The following is a 23,848-nucleotide window of genomic DNA, read 5'->3' as shown; positions in this document are numbered from 1 at the left end:
CTGTCAACCAGAGGAAAGGGCCTGGTTAGTCGGTCCAGAGAAGGCTGAGTAGTTAGGAATGCCTTAGCGAGAGTATATCGAACACAGATGGAGCAAAACCTGACTAAAGCCTGAAACATTTGCTCACCCAGGTAATGCCCAGAGTCAGCATCCTTTAGGACGCTTTCAAACATATTAACTCTAAACTTTCCTTTTACTCCTTGCTTTTGAGAGCAATACAAATGATATATTGAAATAGGAGTATCTTTTAAGAATAAGTCAGACATCCCACTAATTCAATTCAGCAGAACTCCACTGAGTCTGAGTTGATAGAAATCCCACTTGTTGCAATGAAGGTTACTACATGTAAAATCAAGTTGGTTTATTCAGGTGGATTAGGAATTTAACTCTGCAGACTTCTAGCTCTTTCACATAAATTCCAAGGATTCCTCTGTAGCATATGCTAGGCCTTTCATGTTGATGAATTGTGACATTCCCTAATTCAGTGGTTTTCAACTTTTTTTTTTTTTTTAACGTAGGGTAACCTCTAAAGACATTGTCTTTATGACAACTGGGGATATACTTTTAATGGGTATGGGCCAGGGATGCTACTACGCATCCTGTAGTGCTCAGGACGGTAAGACCAGTAACAAATTTACTTAATGTGGAAAGTCAACAAGTCAATAGTTATCATGCGCAGTCATTTGCACTCAGTAGGTGTCAAAATTGTCACCGTTGCAGTGGGCTTTCCTTTTCCAGCCTAGTTCCTTTAGCTCTATCTCTTTCTCTCTGCCTCTTGACATTCTTTTTAAAGTTTAAAAGTCATCTTTTGCTATTAAAATTCACTCTTTTCTCACTGGAAAAGCCTAACAACTAACCTAATGCCATTTTGAAAGAGACAACATGCGAGAACTAGTCTCAGCATGGGACAATCCATGATCATCTGTAACACTCTGGCTTGGTAGAAAACCAGAGTTCAATTCATTGCCCTAGTTTGAGATGGGCAATTTTCCAATGAAAATTAGAATTGGGGTGAGATTCGGAGTCAAAAGCATTCATGTCAACTCTGATGTCAAAATGGCAGTTTGTCAACAGGTCTGTTCAACTTAGTTAATTGTCGGAATGCTATGGTTGCCTCGCCAAGATTTATTTGACATGTGGTTGAAACTATCGAGAGATTTAATACAAAAATCACTGTTTAAGGGGAAGCTCCTTGTGCTACCTCATGATGTCATCCACAGAGCTTTCTATATGGTAGATTTTCAAAGAGCAAATGATTGATAGTGGGAGCAGCTGTGTGGTTCCAGCAGCATCTATTGGCTGGAATATCACAGTGTTTCTGAATTATATCTTTGTGATTCATGTCCTTCCCCATTTCCCTGTGGAGTCAGAGCTCAAATGAGTTGTAAGAAGGTAGAAAAGCTTTACTTTGTCCTACCGCAGATTCTCTTTCCTAGGTTCTCTATACTGTTATGAATGATGGCCTTATGGGCATCCTTTATCTTTTCCCAAAATATTTTCCTGGCCAAGATTAAGAATGATTTGTGTGTGTGTGTGTGTGTCTGTGTCTGTGTTTGTGTGCATGTGCATATGTGTGTATGTGAGAATGTATGCACATGCCATGTGTGAGTCTTCCCATGTGTGCTCACTTAAAGGCTTGTATCGGGATGTATTTCCCTATTGCTTCATTTAGTTCTAAAAACATTTTTATTAATTCTTAGAGATTTTCAGTGTATTTTGATCATATTCACCCCAATTCCTTCTCTTTATTCCTCCCAGTTTCACCCGACCTCCCTACCATGCCAAATTCATGTCTATAATTTAATTATTTACATTTAATAACCCATATATTTCAGATGTGACGACATCTACTGGAGTGTTGTTGACCTACCCAGGGTCCCATCCTTAAATTGTCTCTCTCCTGTAGGAGCCATCACCCTGGTTTTTGAGACATCGTCTCTCCCAGAACCAGAACTCATAATTTTGGCCATGATGGCTGGTCAGTAGACATACTACATCCACCTGTCTATTACGATTTTTATGTTTACCATGTGCACGTGAGAATGCATGCTCTCATGTATATGGGAGCATGTTTATGTTCACAAGCTTGTTGATGTCCAAGGTTGATGAGTGGTATTCCCCTCAATCTCTTTCACTCTTTTCATTGAGATAGGATCTTTTTTAAAAGAGCCCAGTGCCTGCTCAGAAAGCTAGTCTAACAAGGCAACTTGTCCTGAGGGCTTCCTGTCTCAGCCTTCTGAGTGCTGAGTCTGCAAGCGGGCTACCATGCTGCCTGGCATTTGTGCAGCTGCAGGAGGGATCTGAACTTGGGTTCTCAAGATTATGCAGTAAGCATTTGTAGGCAGAGACTGCTTGTTTGTTTCCCAGCCACCCAGACCCAAAATAATCACACAGAAACTATATTAGTTACAGTTTGGCCAATAGCTTAAGCATATTTCTAGCTGGCTCTTACATCTTAAATTAATCCATCTCTACCACGAAGCTCGTGGTTTACTAGCAAGGTTCTGGGGCATGTCTGTCTGCTTTGGCAGCTATATGGCATCTCCCAGACTCTCTCTACATCTCTGTTTGGATTTTCACCTGGCTTTACTCTGTTAAGCCACTGGCTGAAAGCAGTTTCTTTATTAACCAACAGCAATAAAACATATTCATAGCATACAGAGGGGAATCCCACATCAAGGATTTCACTGCCTTGGTCATCTTCCTAGCTTCTGGGTGATTTTATTTTAGTAATGTTATTTTGGAGTCTAGGAGTTTTCTTAAATCATTTCCCCATTTTTTTAATCTCACAGAAAAAATGTCATTTAAATAACATGTTTTGTAGATATTTCAATGAATTGAACTATTGTAAGAATTTTTTACCTCTGAGTTTTTTCCCTTGAGCATCTATTATTACTATAACTTTGAAAAGACTGAACATATCAGTGCTAACAAGGATAGGAATGTCTAGTATTAGCTCCTGCAGTAATGACAACCCAAAAGTATGTAAGGTAACTATGAGTTAGGTGTCCCAGAACATAGGAATAATCAGAACATACATAATTAATTGATTATTAATTTAAAAAGTATCATAGTGTTTAGTTTGTAAGAAACAGAATACATTATTTTAAAGGGGGTTTTAGAAGTGAGATTGGAAGCAAAAGAGATATTTTTTTCTCTGTAAAAAGTTTTATTTTGGGAAGTTTCAAATAGGTATGGAGGTAGGATGGAGAAAAATGCGTGGTAAGACCCCATCAACCCACTAGCTACATTCAGCAGCTAGCATCGTTCTGAATGCTCACTTCCTCAGCTGGCTCCCATTTTCACAGCAGTGGATGGGCTTAAAAATGAACTCCAGACTTCATAGCAGTCTTGCTCGCTATGGATCTTTCGAGAATCGGCAATTTCATCCATTTAATTATCACATGGTTGTAACTAGGAAAATTCCTGATATTGTCTTGGCATCCTCTAATCTACATTACAATCAATTGTTTCTGTTTATCTCTAACGCCTGTGTTGACCAGTATGCCCAGATTAGAATCCAAAGTCCACATGTTGCTGTGATTCATAACCTCCTTGCAAGAATACATTTTAAATTAGTGGTTAATGTTCATTTCAAAGTAAACATTCTATCCAGACATTTGACTAGAGCCTTTCATTCATTCTACTGTGGTTAGTTATAGTGGTTTGGGAACAACAAAGGAAATAACATCAAACAATCCCTGCCCCCACCTTCACTACATACATCTGTTATCTGCTTCTGATCTTTTCACCTCAGTATCTGTTACTATGGTAGATTTGACATCATATATGGATTATATTGTGGAATATAAGAACAAGGACAGTTACTGAGAATATATCTTAGAACCATGGGCAGGTGTGCTGTGAACACTGCTTCAAACCTATGAATTAAAAGTTCCTATTTGTCTGCAATTCATTTGATTAAAGAGAAATTCTAATATCACTAGTATTGATAGTAAGCAGACATCTAACCTTTCATAAGTAGTATACAAATGAGGATGTTTAGATAAGGAAGAAAAACACATTTAATAATAAGCTCGAAATACTATTTGTAGATGAGAAGTTAAAATCTTTTAGTTACAAAACCTTAGCATGAAAATATCTAATTATACCATGCAGAAAAACAACACGTTTGAAACTTATACCTCCTTTCCTCCCAAAATACAGTATCAATCTAATAACAACTAGAGTGATCATATTATGTTACTATGGTACAGGGATTTAGTTGAGAACAAAATCTTGGAAAGTAAAGAACACCATACTTATAGAAACATTATTTTCTTTCAAGGTGCATAATTCCAAAGTGACAAAATTTCATGTCACGAAGCAATGAGTTTTCATTGTTTGTAAATGCCGACTTTTTATTACAGTATATAAGCAACCCCATGTCTCCAGAGATGATGAACCTAGTGGAACCACTGATAGGATTTTACGAGGGTTCTGCCGAGATGTCTTCGGACCTGCACTCTTTAGCTTCATTCGTATATAACAGCCCCCCATACAGTGACTTTCCTGGCAGGACGAGAGCTGAAGACCAGAGTTCACCAGTTGGTAGGTAAAAATTTAATTCTCTCTGAAGCCATTGAAACCAATAGCTAAGAGAGGTATGAACCTGAGCTTAGAGTTTAACCATGTTATTAATGGTCCATGGACTGGAGTCAGATATTTCTTTTTAACTGTCAGATAGCCTCACGAAACAAATGGAAATGCCACCCAAGCAGTGACTGGCCCTCTCTAACCCATTTGACCTTCTTCCTAGAGAAAGTAGCACCCCAGAGCCTCTAGCCAAGCTGCATAGACAATCAGTTATTACAGTTGCCAAAGCAGGTGTGATGGGGAGGGATTAATATATCTTCAAATCATTTACAGGCCCACATTCTCTGCAGCTTTTGACAAATAGGTTTTCAAATGTCACTAAAGGTAAATAGGTCAGAAAGTTACAACTCCAGTGCACGGTGTGATAAACAGGTGTAGGTGTCCCTGGGATGTGGTGATGTCATTACCGTACACACTTGCTCTTTGGGGGTCAGTGAAGCTTATTGTTTCTAAAAGGAGAATGTAATATATGGCAAATTGAAGGCATGATTAGATAACACAGGACCACCCTGCTTCTTATGTTTTTATAAAATTTTAGGTAGGAATAGTGTGCTATTTCACTGCCGTTTCTATGATCTGGTATTTGCCTCATTCCAAAATGAAAAGGTTTTTTGGCCTTCCATTTATGGTAGAATTTGTAAAAGAAAATAACATTTCAATCAATGTTTTTTCTTTTATGGATTTATGTTTCTTGTGCAGAGCCAATTGGGGCAATACTAAGAACTAAAAGACTCACAGGGTCTAGTATAGCTGTTTCCTTACATATATTTCAAATTTAGTAGTTCCTAATTAAAAATACATATGCAAAATTTAAAAATAAACATCTTAGACATTTTGGAGGCACATGCATGTTTCAGTTAAATGTTAAGCAAGAATGTTTGCTGTAAGCAATCACTGGGACTAGCAAATGCATGATGAATTTTAAATCCAAATAAAACTTCCATTTCTTGAAGTCTACAATTAAAGTTTAGTGTTGATTTATAATGTTACCTTCTTATATTACTTTCTGGTGTTTGCTTTCAGGAACAGAAACCTCAGCCAATCTTTCCTGGAAAGTTATATATTTTTTTCTTAAAACACTGCTATCATGTTCTAAAACATTATATAGCAACTTACAAGTCTATATGATGAGCACAAGATTTTTAAAGATATTGGAGAGTCTTTAGAATTCATAAAATGTTTACATTTATTATGTATTGTTTGTCTACTATTCTCTATATGAGAGGGTACGAAGATATTAATATGTCTTATTAGGTTTCATTGAGAAAAATAATTTTGATTGTAGAGCCAAATGTCTTTTTTTTTCTTGTTTATTTCAAGTAGTCACCACCAAGAATCAGTACATAACTGACATCACCGTTGAACAGCTGTCTTATGTTATCAGGAGGCTTGTACCATACACTGAGCACACGATTAGTGTATCTGCTTTCACCATCATGGGCGAAGGACCACCAACAGTTCTCACGGTTAGGACACGTGAACAAGGTACAAATACCTTTCCTTCAAAAAAAAAAACTTGCAAATATTATTCGTGTTATTAATTCTTTGACTCCTTCATTCCTATTAACTGTTCATTCTTCTTTTCAAGTGCCAAGCTCCATCCAAACTATAAACTATAAAAACATTAGTTCTTCATCTATCTTGCTGTATTGGGATCCTCCAGAATACCCCAATGGAAAAATCACTCATTATACAATCTATGCCATGGAACTGGATACACACAGAGCTTTCCAGATGACTACTGTAGATACCAGCTTTCTCATCACAGGTAGAAGGAACCGTCGTGTTTCTTTTTGCATTCCTCCTCCTCTGATAGAAATGTGCGCTTCTACACCTCTTAAATGCTGCAGGACACATTCCAGATTCTGTTGACATGTGCTTCTTGGATATCTTAGAAACATTTATGGCAATAATGATACAACCTATTTCTTCAACTACATCTACTCACAAAATTTAAAAAAGGGTATCATCACCACTTTCACAGAAATACACATAACCTAAGAAATATTGCACTTAGGGCATGGAAATAACTCATTATTGAGGACTTGAACAAATGGACTCACATGAAAATAAGCCGAAACAACTCAGTTGACAGGGGGTGTTTGACAATTATCCTTGCTGTGTGCCAAAAATTCTTTTTTCCCCAGCTTTAAGTTACTGCCTTAACATTACAGGAAAGATCTCTGATATCGTCTGCACGGAAAACCTTGAAGCCCAAGGAATTTGGGGACAAGGAGTATATGGAAGCTGACTGAGAGAAATAGTCTTTCTAATAAATAATTCACATTAGCCCCATGGTAAAGGACACTAAAAATATTATATTTTGAAGGTTTTAAATAATTATTCTTCTGTCTTTTAGGGTTAAAGAAATATACAAGATACAAAATGAGGGTGGCTGCCTCAACTCAGGTTGGGGAAGGTTCTTTGTCAGAAGAAAATGACATCTTTGTAAGAACTCCAGAAGATGGTAAGAATGTAGAGTGTATTTTTAATTAAGAAAGGAAGGAAGAAAGGAACAAAGGGAAGGAGGGAGGGAAGAAGGAAGGAAGGAGGGAGGGAGGGAGGGAGGGAGGGAGGGAGGGAGGAAGGGAGGGAATGAGAAGGGAAAGGAAGGGAAGGGTATTATTCTCTTGAATAATAAACTTCTACCTCATGGAAAATTCAGTGTCTAAAACAATAAACATGAAAAATTACATATTTTAACCCTTTTGTTCTATCCCTCCCAGTGCCTGAATCCTCACCTCAAGAGGTCAAAGTAACCGATGTGTCTCCCAGTGAAATGAGATTGAACTGGTCTCCACCTGAAAAACCTAACGGGATTATTATTGCCTATGAGGTGCTTTACCGAGATGCAGACAGTTTGTTTGTCAAGAACAGTTCCACAACAGATATAGTTTTAAGTGACCTAAAACCTTATACCCTCTATAATATTTCTGTCCGGTCATATACCAGACTTGGCCATGGCAATCAGTCATCCTCATCCCTCTCTGTGCGAACGTCAGAGACTGGTAAGTGTTTTTGTTTGCTTGCTTAATAATTAATTCTCACTTATGTAGTAAACACAGCTCTCAATTTCCTTGCTGTCTGTATTTTATGAGCCAAAAATTTTTATTGTTATATTTCGTATTAAAGAAATTTATTCATTTTTTTCTGGCAAAAATGTAGAGAAACTTCTTAGCTGTTTTAAAATTTATAAGCTAATTTTCTTTTACTTTCTTTTTTTTTTTTTTTTGGTTTTTCGAGACAGGGTTTCTCTGTAGCTTTGGAGCCTGTCCTGGAACTCCCTTTGTAGACCAGGTTGGCCTCGAACTCACAGAGATCCGCCTGCCTCTGCCTCCCGAGTGCTGGGATTAAAGGCATGCGCCACCACCGCCCGGCCTATAAGCTAATTTTCTATATAAATGATCTTTTAATAAAAATCAGTGAATTGTTTAAACAAAAGGCAATTAGAAAATACCAAAGACTCATCCATGTTTCTACAGACTTTAGGCTGAGTAGCTTCTTGCTTTCACCTTAGATAAACTCAGTGGCACACTCAGAAGACTAGATTCCTGTATTCTAAGAGGGATATAAAGGTAGCAATGTAAAGTTGGTGCACAAATCTGTATGACAGGACAGTTCTTAGGGAGCAGGCTAAGTTCAGCCTGTGTCTTAATGATGTGGGTGAAATGGGAGGAAGGATCCTGTAGAGGTTAGCGAATAGGCAGGCAGAGGTGTATGTGTGTGTGTGTGGTAGGGGATAGCCCAGCTAACCAAAATGACATAATCAAAAAGTCATTTGTATCTCAGTTTCAGTGGTGTATGAGCAATTAGCACAAAATAAACATTTTGTCCAATAATCTTGATTTATTTTTTCCATTGTGATATGGACACATATTGACACGATTACTATTAGGGCAAGTCTGCAATGTAGGCTAAGTGAGATCTAATTGGAAAGTTACTGCTTCATCTACGTGTTTAAATCAATAAACTTATACTGACTGGTTACTGTCTGACCTTCATAAACCTTTCATTTGGGAGGTCACAAAGAGCCAAATACCGGCAAACCCATTTAGGTTGGCCAGATACAAATGTGAAGTTTTGTCGTTGGTTTTGAAGATTTAAAAATCTAGCAAGATAGTATACCCACACTGAGTGTGATCTCTTGAGATTGTTGCACAGATTCAATATAATGACATGTCACAATATTGTGGATACCACTGGAGAAGTAAGAGTGACAAAGCAGTTCTTTGTAGCATCAAGAACTGTCACACCCTTGAACAAAACATAATTGATATCAAATTACATAATGCCATGGATATTGAATATTGAATTCCCTTTATGAATATTGAGGCTAGAAGCAGACTTTTCTTTAGAAGGATAATTATTTCTTTGTGACTCAGTTTATTTATGTTGAGCCAATTTTTTTTTTCTGAATGCCCATTATGCGTCACAGTTTCTGTTCATGGCCTTCAAGAAAGTTCTCATTTTAATTCTAGAGTAGAGTGTAGCACCATGTTATTGATTTTCATCATGAAGAACTGAGGCTCCCAGAGGGTCATTTGTTTGGCCAACATATACAATGTTCCACGACTTAATTTGCATATAACAGCGTAGAAGGAAATGGTTGCCCTTCCTTCCAAGGTTCATATTAATTGGTGGAAATTTAATTGCTTAAGGCTAGCCAGCTGGCAAGTGATGAAGCTGGAATTGAAGCCAACCCCATTAGTCATATAAAGCCCATTTTCCTCTCAAAGCACACGCTGGAAAAAAAATTATAAAATGTACGGAGCATCTCTCAGTTCACAGCGGTGGTTGCCTATCTGAGCTTTGCATGGCACAAGGAAGAAAACGATCAAGTTTCATTCCATTGCGATTTCTGAAGAAGTGGGATGCTTATAAGATATTTTACTTCTTATGTGGCCTACCAAGGACACCGCAGTTTAATGATGATTTATAAAAATGTTTCCTGAACATTGCAGACATGTGACATTTTACTTTATATTGGTAAAAGTACACTGATTTCCTTTTCATTATCTGTCTCATAAGCTTATTTGTAAGGCAGGAATAAGTGAGTATTAGAATTTAACTTGAGATGTAATTTCAAATGAGAATTTTAGTTCCAGGAACCATATAAGAAAACATGCTGAACTTTCTATAGACAAAGCGAGGTAGGACTATTTTAATAAAATGACCAATAAATCACAGCAGATGAGGCAAAGCTCGGGCTTGATGGTAGGGTCTCCTGGGCCCCATTTCAGGGTTCATTTATTAGGCTCCCGATCGAGTTATGAAAGAATGACGTGGATGGGAAACGTATCCCTGAGCTTCCTGGCCCACCTGTTCTGGTGGGTCACACAGGGCTGGCTTGACAGTCTGCTGAGGAGCAGGAGGCCCGACATGAAGGATCGTGTTTAATGCTGGAGAGGCCCACTTCCCCTGTCGAAGTAGTCTCAGAGCCGCCTGCACAGTCTCCATGTGTATAGAAGAAGGCAGCGGGATTGACTCTGGTGAGATTTCGTGGTTCCTGTTGAGCTACTAATTTGGCTCCTCCGGCAGAAGGAAAAGGAGGGATTCTGAAGGATTCTAAGATATCACCTGAAGATGAATGGGCTCTAAATAGCTGTCCATTCCTCAATTTAATAATAGTATTAAACATAGATCTTTTTCTTATAAAAGACTCACACTTTCAGTTAAGCTCCACGTACTGTCATTGTGGTGAAAACTCATTGATATGATAATGCTGCTAATTACAAATAAAAGAATTAGGGCCTGCAGAGATGGCTTGGCTGCTAAAAGTACTGCCTGATCTTCCAAAGGTCCTGAGTTCAATTCCCAGCAACCCTAGGGTGGCTTACAACCATCTGTAATGAGATCTGGTGCCCTTTTCTGGCCTGCAGGCATACATGCAGGCAGAACACTGTATACATAATAAATAAATAAATCTTAAAAAAGCAAAAAAAAAGTAAGAAAATTAATTATCTGTTCAGGATCCTTATCATATTTAGAGAACTTGAGTTGATTTGTGTTCGGAAGTAACACAGAGGGTTCCTGTAGGGGCGATCAATTCAGGCTGATTTTGGGTTCATGGGAGTGAATGAGTTTGTGTGTGTGTAGGTGTGCTTTTGGTACAGAATGGGCAATTTACAAATGAGGTTAGTTTTCTTATACCCAGTGTACAGTAATCGACAGAATAACATGAACCACTAAGAATGATTCCTTTGGTGACATAGACAGAGTCTCTTTCCTTCCTACCACATAACTTTCTCTATGGTCATCCTTTAAGTAAATATTTTTTAACTTCTCTGATTTGGGGAAATAACCACTAAACAATTTGACCCAGATGTATACTAAAACAGTGAACATAACTCTATGAAAATTTTTGCATTAATGTATTAATAACATCTTTAAGTTTGTTGATGTACTTCACAATTTTATGTGCCAAGCCTACTGTCTTGCAGCATCTTTGTAAAAACATCCTTTATTGTAATCATGAATCAAATTATAGCTTTTGTTTTTAGACCTTGAATAGAATCAGTTTATTCCAACAGTTAAGCATCATTGTGCTATTGCTACCATTGGGAGTACTCTGAAGGCTAGCTGAGAAAATTATCAGTGTATCTTCACTCTCCAAAATCAGTGAGTCATTGCTCTGCCTGAAGACTCAGCTCTGGCTGTCTCCTAAGGATAAATGAATAAAATATAAAGGCTGTCATGCTGAGCTCAGGGATATATTTTTGTCCTGATTGCTGAGAGTAGGTAAGCAACGCCAGAGGGACACCTTTGCAAAATTTCTTTCAAAGTCACAAGTTATACTACATTAAAGTCTTATTTCCACAGCATTCTAAATAACTTTTCTCCTCCTTATAATTAGAGGACTTTTCACTTTCTTAAAATGGAAGGTTAAATGATGTAATTATGTTTTAACTAAAATTATTACTTTAAAATGTAATATTTTTAGTTAAAACGTAATTACATTGGGACCAGGCTCTGCAAATTTGCATATTGATTGGTGGCGGCTTTCTGTAGTAGTCTCAATCTGCTTCAAAGAGAAGTTTTCTTGATGAGAGGTCAAGGCTACACTTATCTGTGAGCATACAAAAAAACATTTATAGATTGTTGGTAGGGAACATATCAGGCATGGTATCCCTCCTGTTGAGTGGGTTTTAAGTCCATTTAGAGTGTTGTTGGTTACCACCAAGGTATTTGTGCCACTATTGCATTGGTAAGTTTATTGCTCTGTGACAATTGTTGATATGCTTTATAGGCATTATAGTTGAGTAAGACTGTTGTTTCTGGCCTTTGCAAGGCGTTTTCTGGGCCCAGTTTCAGTGAATACATGTACAACCCCCCCCCCCACACACACACCTAAGGCACAGGGAACACTGTTGATATTGTCAGAGTCAGAGAATCAGGAAGTTTACTGTGAGATTGTATCTCCTGGTAATACCAGAAATTATACCCTAAAGCCTCACCAATATGACTTCCCAGTACCAATCTGGGTGGAGAAATCCTATGAGACCTCAACCCTACCTAAAGAACTACAACATACCAAGGAAAGCTGGGAGTTGTCAAGGTAGTCTTCTGTAGGAAGGACTCCATCGATTGGTCAGTCCTGAAAATATACATACAGATAGCATTAAATGGACTGAACAGGCTAGGAATATATATATATATATATATATATATATATATATATATATATATATATATGTGTGTGTGTGTGTGTGTGTGTGTGTAATACATATATGTATATATGAAATACATATAATAGTATTACATATTCATGTGATATATTATATATTCATATATTAATCATACAGGCATTAGTGAGACAAGAGGCAATGGATTTGAAGAAGAGTGGGGAGGGATATATAGAAGGGTTAGGAGGGAAAAAGGGGAAGGGAGGAATGTAGTTAAATTATAATCTAAAGAAGAAAAATACATGATTACATTGTTTCCCCCCTTCTCTTTACTACTTGAAAACTGTTATATTTCCCCTCCTTTTATTCCAACCATACACCAATCCATTACTCTTCTCAGATTCATAGATTATTTTCCTTTTAGTGTTATTGTTTTATAAGCATGCGTACACACAAGCACACACACACAATCACACATAAATGTATATAAATATAACCAGCTGAGTCTATTTAGTGTTGCTTGTACGATGATGATTTCAGGAATGAGCACTTGACATTGGACAATCAATTAAGGGAGTCATGCTTGAGGAAGATTAATTTCCCCCCCACTCTGAAGCCATTAGTTGCTGAAAATTCATTAGTGGAATTTTTAGGGTTACTTACGCATACTATCATAGCATCGTCAAATAATAGAATTTTGATTCCTTCATTCCCTACTTGTATCCTCTTGGTTTCCTTCAGTTGTCTTATTGCTTTAGTTAAGACTACAACTACTATATTGAATTGGTATGGAGAGAGTAGATAACCTTGTCTTATTCCTGATTTTAGTGGAATTGTTTTGAGTTTCTCTCTATTTAAGTTAATGTTGGCTATGGATTTTCTTCAAACTGCTTTTTATCATGTTTTGGTATGTCCCTTGTATCCCTAATGTCTCTAGGACTTTTATCATGAAGCGGTTTTGGATTTTGTCAAAAGGCTTTTCTGCTTCTAGTGAGTTTTTTTTTTTTTATATTTATACATTTTCATGCATTGAACTATCCCTGCTTCTCTGGGATGAAGCCTTCTTGATCATGGTAGATGATCTTTATCATGTGTATTTTGTTTGCAAATATTTTTGTTGAATGTTTTCATCTATGTTTGTAAGGGAAATTAATTCATAATTCTATTTTGTTGTTGTTGTTGTGTTTTTATGTGGTTTGGCTACCAGGATAACTATGGCCCTGCTAAACAAATTGGAAAAGGTTCCTTCTGTTTCAATTTTGTGGAATAATTTAAGGAGTATTGACATTAACTCTTCTTTGAAAGTCTGGTAGATTTCTGTGCTAAAATCATGTGACCCCAGGTTTGGGGTTGGGAGACTTTAATTGTGGTTTCTATTTAAATAGGGGCTGTATGTCTGTTTAAATTGCTTGTCTGATCTTGATTTAATTTTAGTAAGCAGTATGTATTGAGAAAATTATCCTTTTTTTTTGTTTTGTTTTTCGATTTGGTGAAATATGGGGTTTAAAACCGTCATCCTTTGATTCTCTGGGTTTCCATAATGTCTGTTGTTATATTCCCTTTTTCATTTCTAATTTTGTTAATTTGGATATTCCTTCTCTTCCTTTTAGTGAAATTGGATAAGGATTTGTCAATCACAATGATTTTCTCAAAGAACCAACTTTTCGTTTTATTCATTCTTTTTGCTATTGTTTCTATTATATTGATTTTAGTGCTGATGTTATTTCTTGCCATCTACCCATTTTGGGTGTGTCTTCTTTTTGGTCTAGAGCTTTCAAGTGTGCTATTAAGTTACTAGTATGAGATCTCTCTATTTTTTCTTTATACAAGCACTTACTTATTACTATGAACTTGCCTCTTAGACCTACTTTCACTGTGTCTGTTCCACGAGTTTGCATGTGCTATGAATTCATTTTTATTTATTTCAAAAGTATTTTTATTTATTTATTATTAAAAATTTCCACCTCCTCCCCACCTCTCATTTCCCTTCCCCTCCCACCACCCCCTCCCTCTCTCTCTCCAGTCCAAAGAGCATTCAGGGTTCCTTGTACCATGGGAAGTCCAAGGTCCTCCCCCCTCCATCCAGGTCCAGGAAGGTTTGCACCTTCCATAAGGCTCTTTTAAAGTTTTTGTGCCATAGTTCAGCTATGTTGCAATCCTCAGGGCCTACTGTGGTAGGTAGGGTTGCTGGCCTCTAGTGGAGAAATCATGTCCTTACTGTTACTGATTGTGCTTTTATGCCGGCCTCTAACCATCTGGTTTGGGGAGATTGCAATTCTAGGTTCTAATATCTTGTTTTGTCTGTGTTAGGTAGATTTTACCCATTGTTTTGGTTGCCCTTTCTCATTCTTAGGAAGGTGTGGTGGCTGTGTGTTGCCTGGTAGGGAATTTGTCTGCAATACTATTAGGTGTGGTCACTGAGAATTCCAGGCAAAATGTGTTTCTAGGTTTTGGGCAGTGCCACTTAGGAATGGGGTGGGCTAGGAAGGAAGTCTGAAGAGGTCCACAGGAGGGAGAAAAGCAGGATGTTCCACCAGGATCTGCTTAGTCCTCTGGCAATAGGAGAAGAATTTGAGGAAAGATCACAACAGATAGTCTGCTAATTTAAATGGGAGGCAGAGAACAATTCCTACTAGGGAGTTTTTATTTATCCAGACACATTTATAATCCTATGTGGGGGATTAAATGAGGAAAAATAAAGATCAAAAAGCATTCACATGGAGAAATTGCCAAATGTTGGAAGTAGGAAGAAATGCTGTGCATTTGAAGAACTGTATACTTGTCTTATTCAAGCTGTGAGACAGGCAGAAATAAGCGGAGCTAGGCCACGAGCCTTGTGGTAAAATCTAAAATAATAGAAATGGGTTAATTCTAGATGTAAGAGCTAGCTAGCAGTTTGCTTAAGTGATTGGCCAAGCAGTAATTTAATTAATACAGTTTCTGAGTGATTACTTTGGTTCTGAGCATCCGGGAATGAACAAGTGGCCTCCTACTACAGCTGAGTTGTGATTACAGTAGCTGCTAGGAACTAGCCTCACTGTAGGGAAATAAGGGGCCACCAAAGACAATGGACAATGGGAACTTGATGAAGGGGAGTTTTTGAATTGGGATTACAAGAGTCAGTAGACTATAAAGGTAGGAGATAGATAAACAGAAGAACATTGGCTATTATTGGTAATCATGAAGTCTCAGGTGTTGCTCTAAAAGTCAGGTTTAAGATGAAGTGGAAGAAAATATTGTTAGAGTTAAAGAGATCAAGGGATGCAAAGTTCAGGGGATTACATGTATCATTTGTGTGGCTGTTGATCTCTCAAAAGGTGGCAGAGAAAAAGCTAGTTTCCTGGGCTATACAAGTCCTTAAGATTTTTGGAGAAGTTATTTAGAAAAATAGTGCAGCCTATTTAAGGAATATGATTAAGGAATGAAGTGATGCCTGATGGGATAGGATTGTAAAGGATCTGTGATTCTTCAGGAAGAAGAAAATAGAAAATATCTGTACACAGAAGAGAGGAGACATAAATATATCTTCCAGGTCTTAGGCCCTAGTGTTACCAGTATTATAAAGGAAAAGCAACTCCAGTTTCTTAGACCCCTTGGGCTCATATCCTCAGTTGATTCTGACGTTCACTCAGCGACAGAGGGTAACAGAAGCAGTTAAGGCGGCTGTTGAGGATTTCTGTCACTGAAGCACATGCTTGATATGGAACTAAAGATTTAGAGTTCTTAGGAAGGGAAAATAGGTTTATATTGCTAGACATTGCTACTGATAGCTATGTATTAAATTATTACTTTTATTAATGCTTTGCATTCTTGCATCAGGTTTTCTCATAATGCCTTAACTGTAATAAGGACATGGTATCTATGCTTTCAGGCGTTTCTGAATTTTATTACTTTACTATGTTTGTAAGTAGAAATTTTGTCTATATATTTAGAATACCAATAATAAAAGATTAAATTCCTTTCTTTGGAGAGGGAAAAAATCTCATAATAGGACCATAAAATGCAATAATGTTCATAATCTTAATTTACATTGGTGAATTGCTCCCTTGAACAGTCATTATTGTCACTGCTGTGTGAGGGAACTGTTATCTTACCATTCTTGCAACTGTGAGCTTTCCTCTCTTCCTTTCAAAATGTACCCATCTGTGGCAAAACAATGTTCCTTTTATGAGGGGCAAGGAGACCACTTGACTGTGAATATAAGGATAAATGTTTAGAATATAGTGATGGCTACCATGAGTTCATATACATGCACATCACATTATACAGAGTAAGCTGTTTATATTTATTTATTTAGGAACACACATAGGCACACACATATATGATATATATATATATATATCTGTGGGCACAAATATTTTTTGAAATTATAATAAATTACATTATTACCTCTTCCCTAACACTTAAAATTAAGCATACACTCACACTTCTCATAACACAATATCACTAGGATTCATTTTATTGAATTTTTCCCAGTCCTGTTTGGTTCTAACCTAGTTCTTGTGCTATCCAGCCTCTGGGTATCAGTATCAGGGGTGAGCTCCCTCTTGTGAGGGTCTCAAGAAGGATCAGTCATTGGGGGCCATTTCACATTTTCTGTGCCAACTTTACTCCAGCATTCCTTATAGGCTGGAGAAATTGTAGGTTGAAGGTTTTGTGGCTGGGTTGGTGTCCAATCCCTCCACTGGAAGTCTTGCCTGATTATAGGAGATAGCCAGTTCAGTCTTAGTATCCCCTATTGTTAGGAATCTTAGCTGGGATATCCTTGTAGATTCCTGAGACTTTCCTTTGTAGTGGATTTCTAGATCTTTCTAGATATACCTCTGATTCTAGTTGTTTCTCCCAATACTCTCCCTCTATCCTTCTCCCACCACTGGATTTCTCATGTTTCCATCTCCGCCTCCTTACCCGACCCCCATTGAGACCACTCCCCTTCCATCCACCAAAGAGGAAATAGAATAGGCATCCTTCCTAGTTCTTCACTCAGAGGAATGGCAAGAAGGATCACATTTCTTCTGTCCTCTCTACTTGGACTGGTGATTGGGTTCTCCCTCCCTGTTACTGTCCACCAGTCGCCTGAGTACAGGAGCCACTGCTCTTGTAAGCCTTTGATGACCCAGGAGAAGCTCATTGTGCTCCTGGATTTCCAGTACCATGGCCCTTGTGTAATTGCATTGTTGGGGGCCCGAACTCCTCATGTAGGGGTGTTCCTTACCCTTCAATTATTCCAACACATTACAATCATGGGCAAGCTGGATATTGTACCAGATTCCTCCCCCATTCCTCTCTCTCTCTCTCTCTCTCTCTCTCTCTCTCTCTCTCTCTCTCTCTCTCTCTTTCTCTCTCTCTATTTCTCTCTCTCTCTATTTCTCTCTCTCTCTCTCTCTCTCTCTCTCTCTCTCTCTCTCTGTGTGTGTGTGTGTGTGTGCATACATGGATGTATGTAAGTGAGAATGGATATATGTATGTCATAACAAGTTTGTGGGGTTAGAAGACAAGAAGCTGGATTTTGCTTCTAACTTGTAGAGGTGGGACCTTTGTCACAGTTTGTGTTGTCCTTTGTCAACCTGCTGGCTGCCCACAGGATGCTGTTTTTCTCTCTACACCTCCCACACTACTACAGGAGTGCGGGGATCATAGATGTGTAGTACCAAGCAAGGATTCTTTACACGGGTTCTGGGCTCCAGTGTGAGTTATGTGGCTTGTATGGAGAACTTTTTACTTGCTGAGTCATCTTCCTGCTGCAGCTCTCCAGCCGCTTTTGGTAATTGCTTTTATGTCACATTGAGTTTTAGTTATTGTAGGTATTCATTCGGTGCTGTCAGTCTTCTCCATGGCCAGAATTAGCATCCCATACATATGAGAATCACTTTCTGCACTGCATTCAACATAATGGGACCATTGAATATAGAAAACCAGTCTTTTATTTAGGAATACCTTATATTCTTAGGAGATGCTTTTATTCTCAGGTTATATTACTCAGCCTCAGATCCAAGACAATTTCTTTTATTCTTTTTCTTTTCTTTTTTTGAATTTTTATTTAATTAATTAAAAAGTTTCATTTACTATACATACTGGCCACAGCCTCTCCTCCTTCCTTTCCTCCCGTTCCCTTCCCCCTGCTTCTCCTTTCTACCCTGTCCCACTATTCACTCCTCCTCCATCTTGGTTCAAAAATGGAGGCAGGCCTCCCATGGAGTCAATAAAGCATGACACTTCAAGTTTAGACAGGGACAAGCTTACCCTCCAAGGCTGGGCAAGGCAACTTAGCACGGAGAATAGGTTTACAAAAGTCAGCTCAAGCTCCAGGGACACGTCCTGATCCCATTGCTAGAAGCCCCACAAACAGATCAAGCCACATAACTGTCACCGACATGCAAAGGGTCTAGGTCAGTCTCATGTAGGCTCCCTAGCTGTCAGTCCAGAGTCCTTGAGCTCCCACTAGCTCAGGTCAGCTGTCTCTGTGGGTTCCTCTGTCATGACCTTGACCAACCCCCCTCCCTGCATAGTCCCTACTCCCTTGCTTCAGCAGGAGTCCTGGAGCTTGGCCCAGGGCTTGGCTGTGGATCTCTGCATCTGTTTCCATCAGTTACTGGACGCAGACTCTCTGATGACAATTAGGGTAGTCACCAATTTGATTACAGAAAATGGCCAGTTTAGGCATTCTTTCCAGAACCTGAAAACAATCAAGATCAAGACAGTTTCTTGCTTTTTCATTGTTTCTGCTTTGGACCAAACTAGCTTATTGATCTTTTGAAACGGTATTGTGGGTGAAAGCAAAAGTCATTTAAAAACTGATTTTGCTTCTCCTTCTTGCATCAGTATTTAGCTTAGTACAGGCCAAAGTCTTACAGTCAATTTACTATTAAGTTACAGAACAACGTACTTAAATCAATTCCCTTTTAAAATATGAGCTTGTTGTCCCCCCACCACCAAGAAGTGACCCACCGAGTGGCAAACTGAATGAGAACATGGGCTTTAATTTAAAATGTAGGTTTTCTCCATTGATGTTTAAGCGGGAACCCAATTTTCTGCTTTCACCTAATGTGTATTTGCACGTATAGAAGATATTGAAATTTTCTCCCTCATGCTAAAATGACTCAAGTTATCTTGAGATTCAGTAGTGTATTCATGGTTTGAAAATAAAAATATCAATTAGAAACTCCAGAATTATAGAGTATACTTTCCTTTGAAATGACTTTTGGCCCTCTATAGTTGTTAGTTTCTGTACACCTCACTCTGTTTAAGAGGCACAGCACTGTGTGTCACTCTGGGTCTAATGTGTGCATTTAAATATCTTCTGGCAATGGTGTGAAACTTTTAGTCGGGAAGTTTTAGGGTGCATTTGTTTGATAAAATTCCATCTTTGATTTCTCCCCACCAGTTCCTGATAGTGCACCAGAAAATATTACTTACAAAAACATTTCCTCGCGAGAAATTGAGCTATCCTTCCTTCCTCCAAGCAGTCCAAATGGCATTATACAAAAGTACACAATTTACCTTCGGAGAAGTAATGGCAACGAGGCAAGAACTATAAATACAACCTCCCTGACTCAGAGCATTAGAGGTAAGATAAAATTATTCTATTTTATATTTACCTTTATATTGACAGCATGGCAAGAAAATATTAGCCTAATATGTTAAAATAACTTAATTGCGATGATTTATATGCTAGGAATAAGAATTCTTTTTTGGAAAAACAATGTAGGAATTTATGATAGTCGTTTGTGAAAACATTCTCCATCTGGTATTTTCTATAGTGTCTTATATCTTGTGTTCTTAACAGAAGGGATTTTGGGGGGGCATGGTGTGTGTGTGTATGTGTGTGTGTCTGTGTGTGTGTGACTGCACACATGTGGAGGTTAGAAGACTATCCTGTGTGTTTGTGCTCATCTTCCTCCTCATTTGGGGTAGGATCTCTTTGTCATTCGCCTCTGGCCAGAATGTGCCAGGTTAGACAGCCTGTGAGCTTCTGGTATTCTCCCATGTGTACCTCCCATGTCACTGTGGGAACACGGGGGTTCCAGTTACACAGTTCTGCACCTGGCTTTCCATGGATTCTGGAGATTTGAGCTAAGGTCCGCAGGATTGTACAGCTATTGCTCTACCCACTGAGCCATCTCCACAGCCCTATTTTAGTACTTGGAGCCTGCTAATCAATCCCATTTTATTGGGCTTTCACTTTTGGAAGAGCGCCGAATTGAGAGTCATTTCATTATTTACCTACTGCACAAAAGGATATATTACTCTCTGTGGCAGTGTATCTATTTTGTTTCTACTTAGGACTAAAGAAATACACCCACTATGTGATCGAGGTGTCTGCGAGTACACTCAAAGGTGAAGGAGTTCGGAGTAGGCCAGTAAGCATACTGACAGAGGAAGACGGTAAGACTGCCATACATACTGACAGGCTTTGGTTGTGAACATTCTACAGAACCTGTAGAGATGAGATTGGGATAACGTGTCCATAGACTGGAGACTAGACAGAATAAAACCTAGTGTAAAATTTCCTTTCACCTAAGCTATCATCTCTGCACAGCATTGGTTCTATAGAGAAGCTTCAGTGTTGTCGGATAAGAGCAACTACAAAAGTTAGATTTATATTGAGAAAAATCAGATGTAAACATCTTTTTTTTGCCTTTGAAGCCAACTGTACTATATAAATATAAGTAATAGTTTTATGGGAGTTTTTGAGGCACAGGTTCTAGACTGAATAATGTGAATATTTTAACCAAACAGTGATCAACATTTTTCATGCTACTTATAGACATTTTACAGTAGAATTTATGTAACTTTCAAAGTCTTAAAGTATTAGGATTAGCTTATTAATATATTCAGGCTGTTATTTTAGATGTCCCTAGGTATTAGCCAATATGCTACCAATGAATATGAATACTCTTTTTTAATTGAAAATAGATTCTTCTCTCATACAAAACATTCTGATCGCAGTTTCCCCTCTCTCTGCTTCTTTAAGCTCCCCCACTTTTCCTCTCCCTGAGGTCAACTCCTCTTCCATTTCCCTTCAGAAAAGAGTAGGCCTCCAAGAGATAACAACCAAAACATGACAAAATAAGGCACAATAAGACAAGGCAAAAATCCCTCATACTGGGGCTGGATACAGTAACCCAATAGGAGGAAAAGGATCCCAAGAGCAGGCAACAGAGTCAGAGACACCCATTCCCATTGTTGGGAGTCCCACAAACATACCAAGCTAACAGCTATAACATGTACCCAGAGGACCTGTGCAGACCCATTCAGGCCCTGTGCTTGCCGCCAGAGTCTCTGTGAGCCCATGTGAGTGCTGCTTAGTTGATCAGTGGGCCATGTTCTCTTGCTGTCCTCCATTCCCCCGGACTCCTACAAAACTTTCTTCTGTGAAGTTCCTGATCTCCAAGGAAAGGGGCCAGATGGAGACCTCCAATTTAGACTCTCTCTTTCTGCATAATGTCTGACTGTGAGTCTCTGCACCTGCTCCCATCTGCTGAAAGAAGAAGCCTCTCTGATGATGACTAAACAAGTCGCTGATCTATGAATAGCCTAGCAGAATATTATTAAGAATCATTTCATTGTTTTTTTTTTCCAGTAGTGTTTGGTTCTACCCTAGGTTTTTGGGCTATCCAGTCTCTAGCTACTGGACATTCAAGCAGTGTAGGACATGGGCTCCCTCCCATGGCATGGTCCTCAAGTTAAACTAGACATTGGTTGGCCACTTCCATAAGTTCTGTGCCATCATTGCTCCAGCATATCTTGTAGGCGGGACAGATTGTAGATCAAAGGTTTTGTGGTTAGGTTGGTATCATTTGCGCATGCATTTTCTGAACCTAGGTAAAACCAACCTTACTGCAGAGATCATTCTGTATTGATCCCTCAGCAAACCACAGGCATATATTGTACTAGAAAATCACTTTAAGGGATATGCTTTGGAATGGTATTTGTTTGTACTTCATATTTTGTATATTTTGAAACAATTGGCTTTTGAAAAAAGATTTATTTTATGTATATGAGTGTTCCATCTGCATGTAAGCGTTTATGGCAGAAGAGGGCCTCAGATCTTACTATAGATAGCTCTGAGCCACTGTGGTTGCTGGGAATGGCTCTACTTCTGGTAGAGCAGACAGTGCTGAGCCATCTCTCCAGCCCAGCAATTGGCTTTCTATGAAAAAGGAATTCTTATTATAGTGCTGGGTCACATAGGTCATTAAAATATAGGTTGTCAAGGCAAGTGTTCATCTGAATTCACTGAGGAATGGAGAGAAGAAAAAAATCCCTTCTGCTTTTCCTGAAACTTCTTAGCAAATGAACAATGGCCTGGGGAAGTCAACTTTGCAGAGTTAGAACCCTTGGCTCAGAGAGGGTTCTGTGTAGAAGTGACCTATGGGCAAAAAGTGTGTAAACAAATAATTTGTATAACTTTAGTTACGGGTAGAAATGCTTCCAAATATTATTTACTCCATGGCATTGGGGAAAATGGAGCAGAGCATTATGTCTAAGCTGGGACCTAAAGGAAGCTAGGTGAAGAGGGAGTGGGTGAAGCGAGATCATGCCAGAGGAAGACTCTTCTGTGTACTGCTGCTCTGAGAGGCTGAATTGATTGTGTTGTAAAAGAATTTAGTTTTTAAAAATTCACCTATTTCAAGTTTTACTATGTTTAGTGTATGTATGTGTGTGTAGTCACATCTGTATGTGTCGCACTCATTGAAGGTCAGAGGTCAACTCTAAGGAATGGGTTCTCTTATGCTACCATGTAGGTTCTGGGGATTGAACTCAGGACATTAAGCTTGGCAGCAAGTGACTTTACCTGCTTTAGTCCACTCTTACTGGACTAAAGTTTAGTTTCCCTGGATTGTATTTGATAATAAAAATGTCCAAAGTATTAATATATATCATTTGGAATATAATATTTATTATATTTTCTGTATGATATATTGACACTTAGGTCATATATATGTATATATTCTAGTATTCTTTCAAAGAATATTAAAGTTTATTATAGAATAAAAATATGGAATGCTGCATGTTTGTATCTAAATTACTTCCAGTTTCTGACTGGCATCCTTCTTCCTAAAAGTAAACACAAATTATACCTCATAACGATGCTAAAAGAGTATTTATAGGTTTGCTTTGATAAGTGAGAGAATGTTTTCTCTTAGAAATGATTTATAGCACAGGAAATACATGTCTCTAAATGATATTCAGACTCTTGTGATAATCAGTAGTCACCAGCATTTTCCAGGGTAGTGCCATTGCAAACAGCAAAGCAGAAATACCAACTAGAGCTGCCATTCTCTGCTATAAGAACATTGAGAGTGATGCTAACCATTTTCTTATTTATGTGCTATACTGCTGCACTGGTGTTTTCTATGGGACTCATTCAATGATAAAGATTCATTGATTAGATTTTGATCTTACATAGCGTTTTCCGCCATGTCTAAGGTTGAGGAATGCCATTGGTCTGGGGGTGGTCAGTCATTTTAACTTCCTTCACAATCTTATTCTTATTGTTTTTTGAATATGTGATACCTTTTCTTCTCAACTCTTCACTATCTGGGGAGAGTTTTATTGTTCAATATCTTTAATCATCCCCAATAAAACATAAGCTTCTATTAGAGGATGATAATTTACCAGAATGT

The 23,848-nt window shown here is 38.3% G+C and overlaps 1 protein-coding gene across 2 annotated transcripts in view; it reads left to right on the top strand.

Moving 5' to 3' along the window:
- Ptprq (protein tyrosine phosphatase receptor type Q) overlaps positions 1-23,848 on the top strand; it is a 169,657-nt gene that overhangs the window by 25,950 nt on the left and 119,859 nt on the right. The window contains exons 10-16 of one of the 2 annotated variants that reach the window (XM_057757836.1): positions 4,371-4,551; positions 5,920-6,081; positions 6,185-6,364; positions 6,956-7,063; positions 7,323-7,604; positions 19,603-19,785; positions 20,502-20,603. In XM_057757836.1, coding sequence (XP_057613819.1) covers positions 4,371-4,551; positions 5,920-6,081; positions 6,185-6,364; positions 6,956-7,063; positions 7,323-7,604; positions 19,603-19,785; positions 20,502-20,603 — 1,198 coding nt within the window. Of the gene's footprint in view, positions 1-4,370; positions 4,552-5,916; positions 6,082-6,184; positions 6,365-6,955; positions 7,064-7,322; positions 7,605-19,602; positions 19,786-20,501; positions 20,604-23,848 lie in introns of both variants that reach the window. The other variant, XM_057757837.1, reaches the window with a different exon arrangement.

The sequence above is a fragment of the Chionomys nivalis genome, chromosome 25 (assembly GCF_950005125.1).
Source record: "Chionomys nivalis chromosome 25, mChiNiv1.1, whole genome shotgun sequence".
NCBI lineage: Eukaryota > Metazoa > Chordata > Mammalia > Rodentia > Cricetidae > Chionomys > Chionomys nivalis.
Note: the sequence above shows the minus strand (reverse complement) of the source record. Positions and strands in the feature narration are given on the sequence as shown.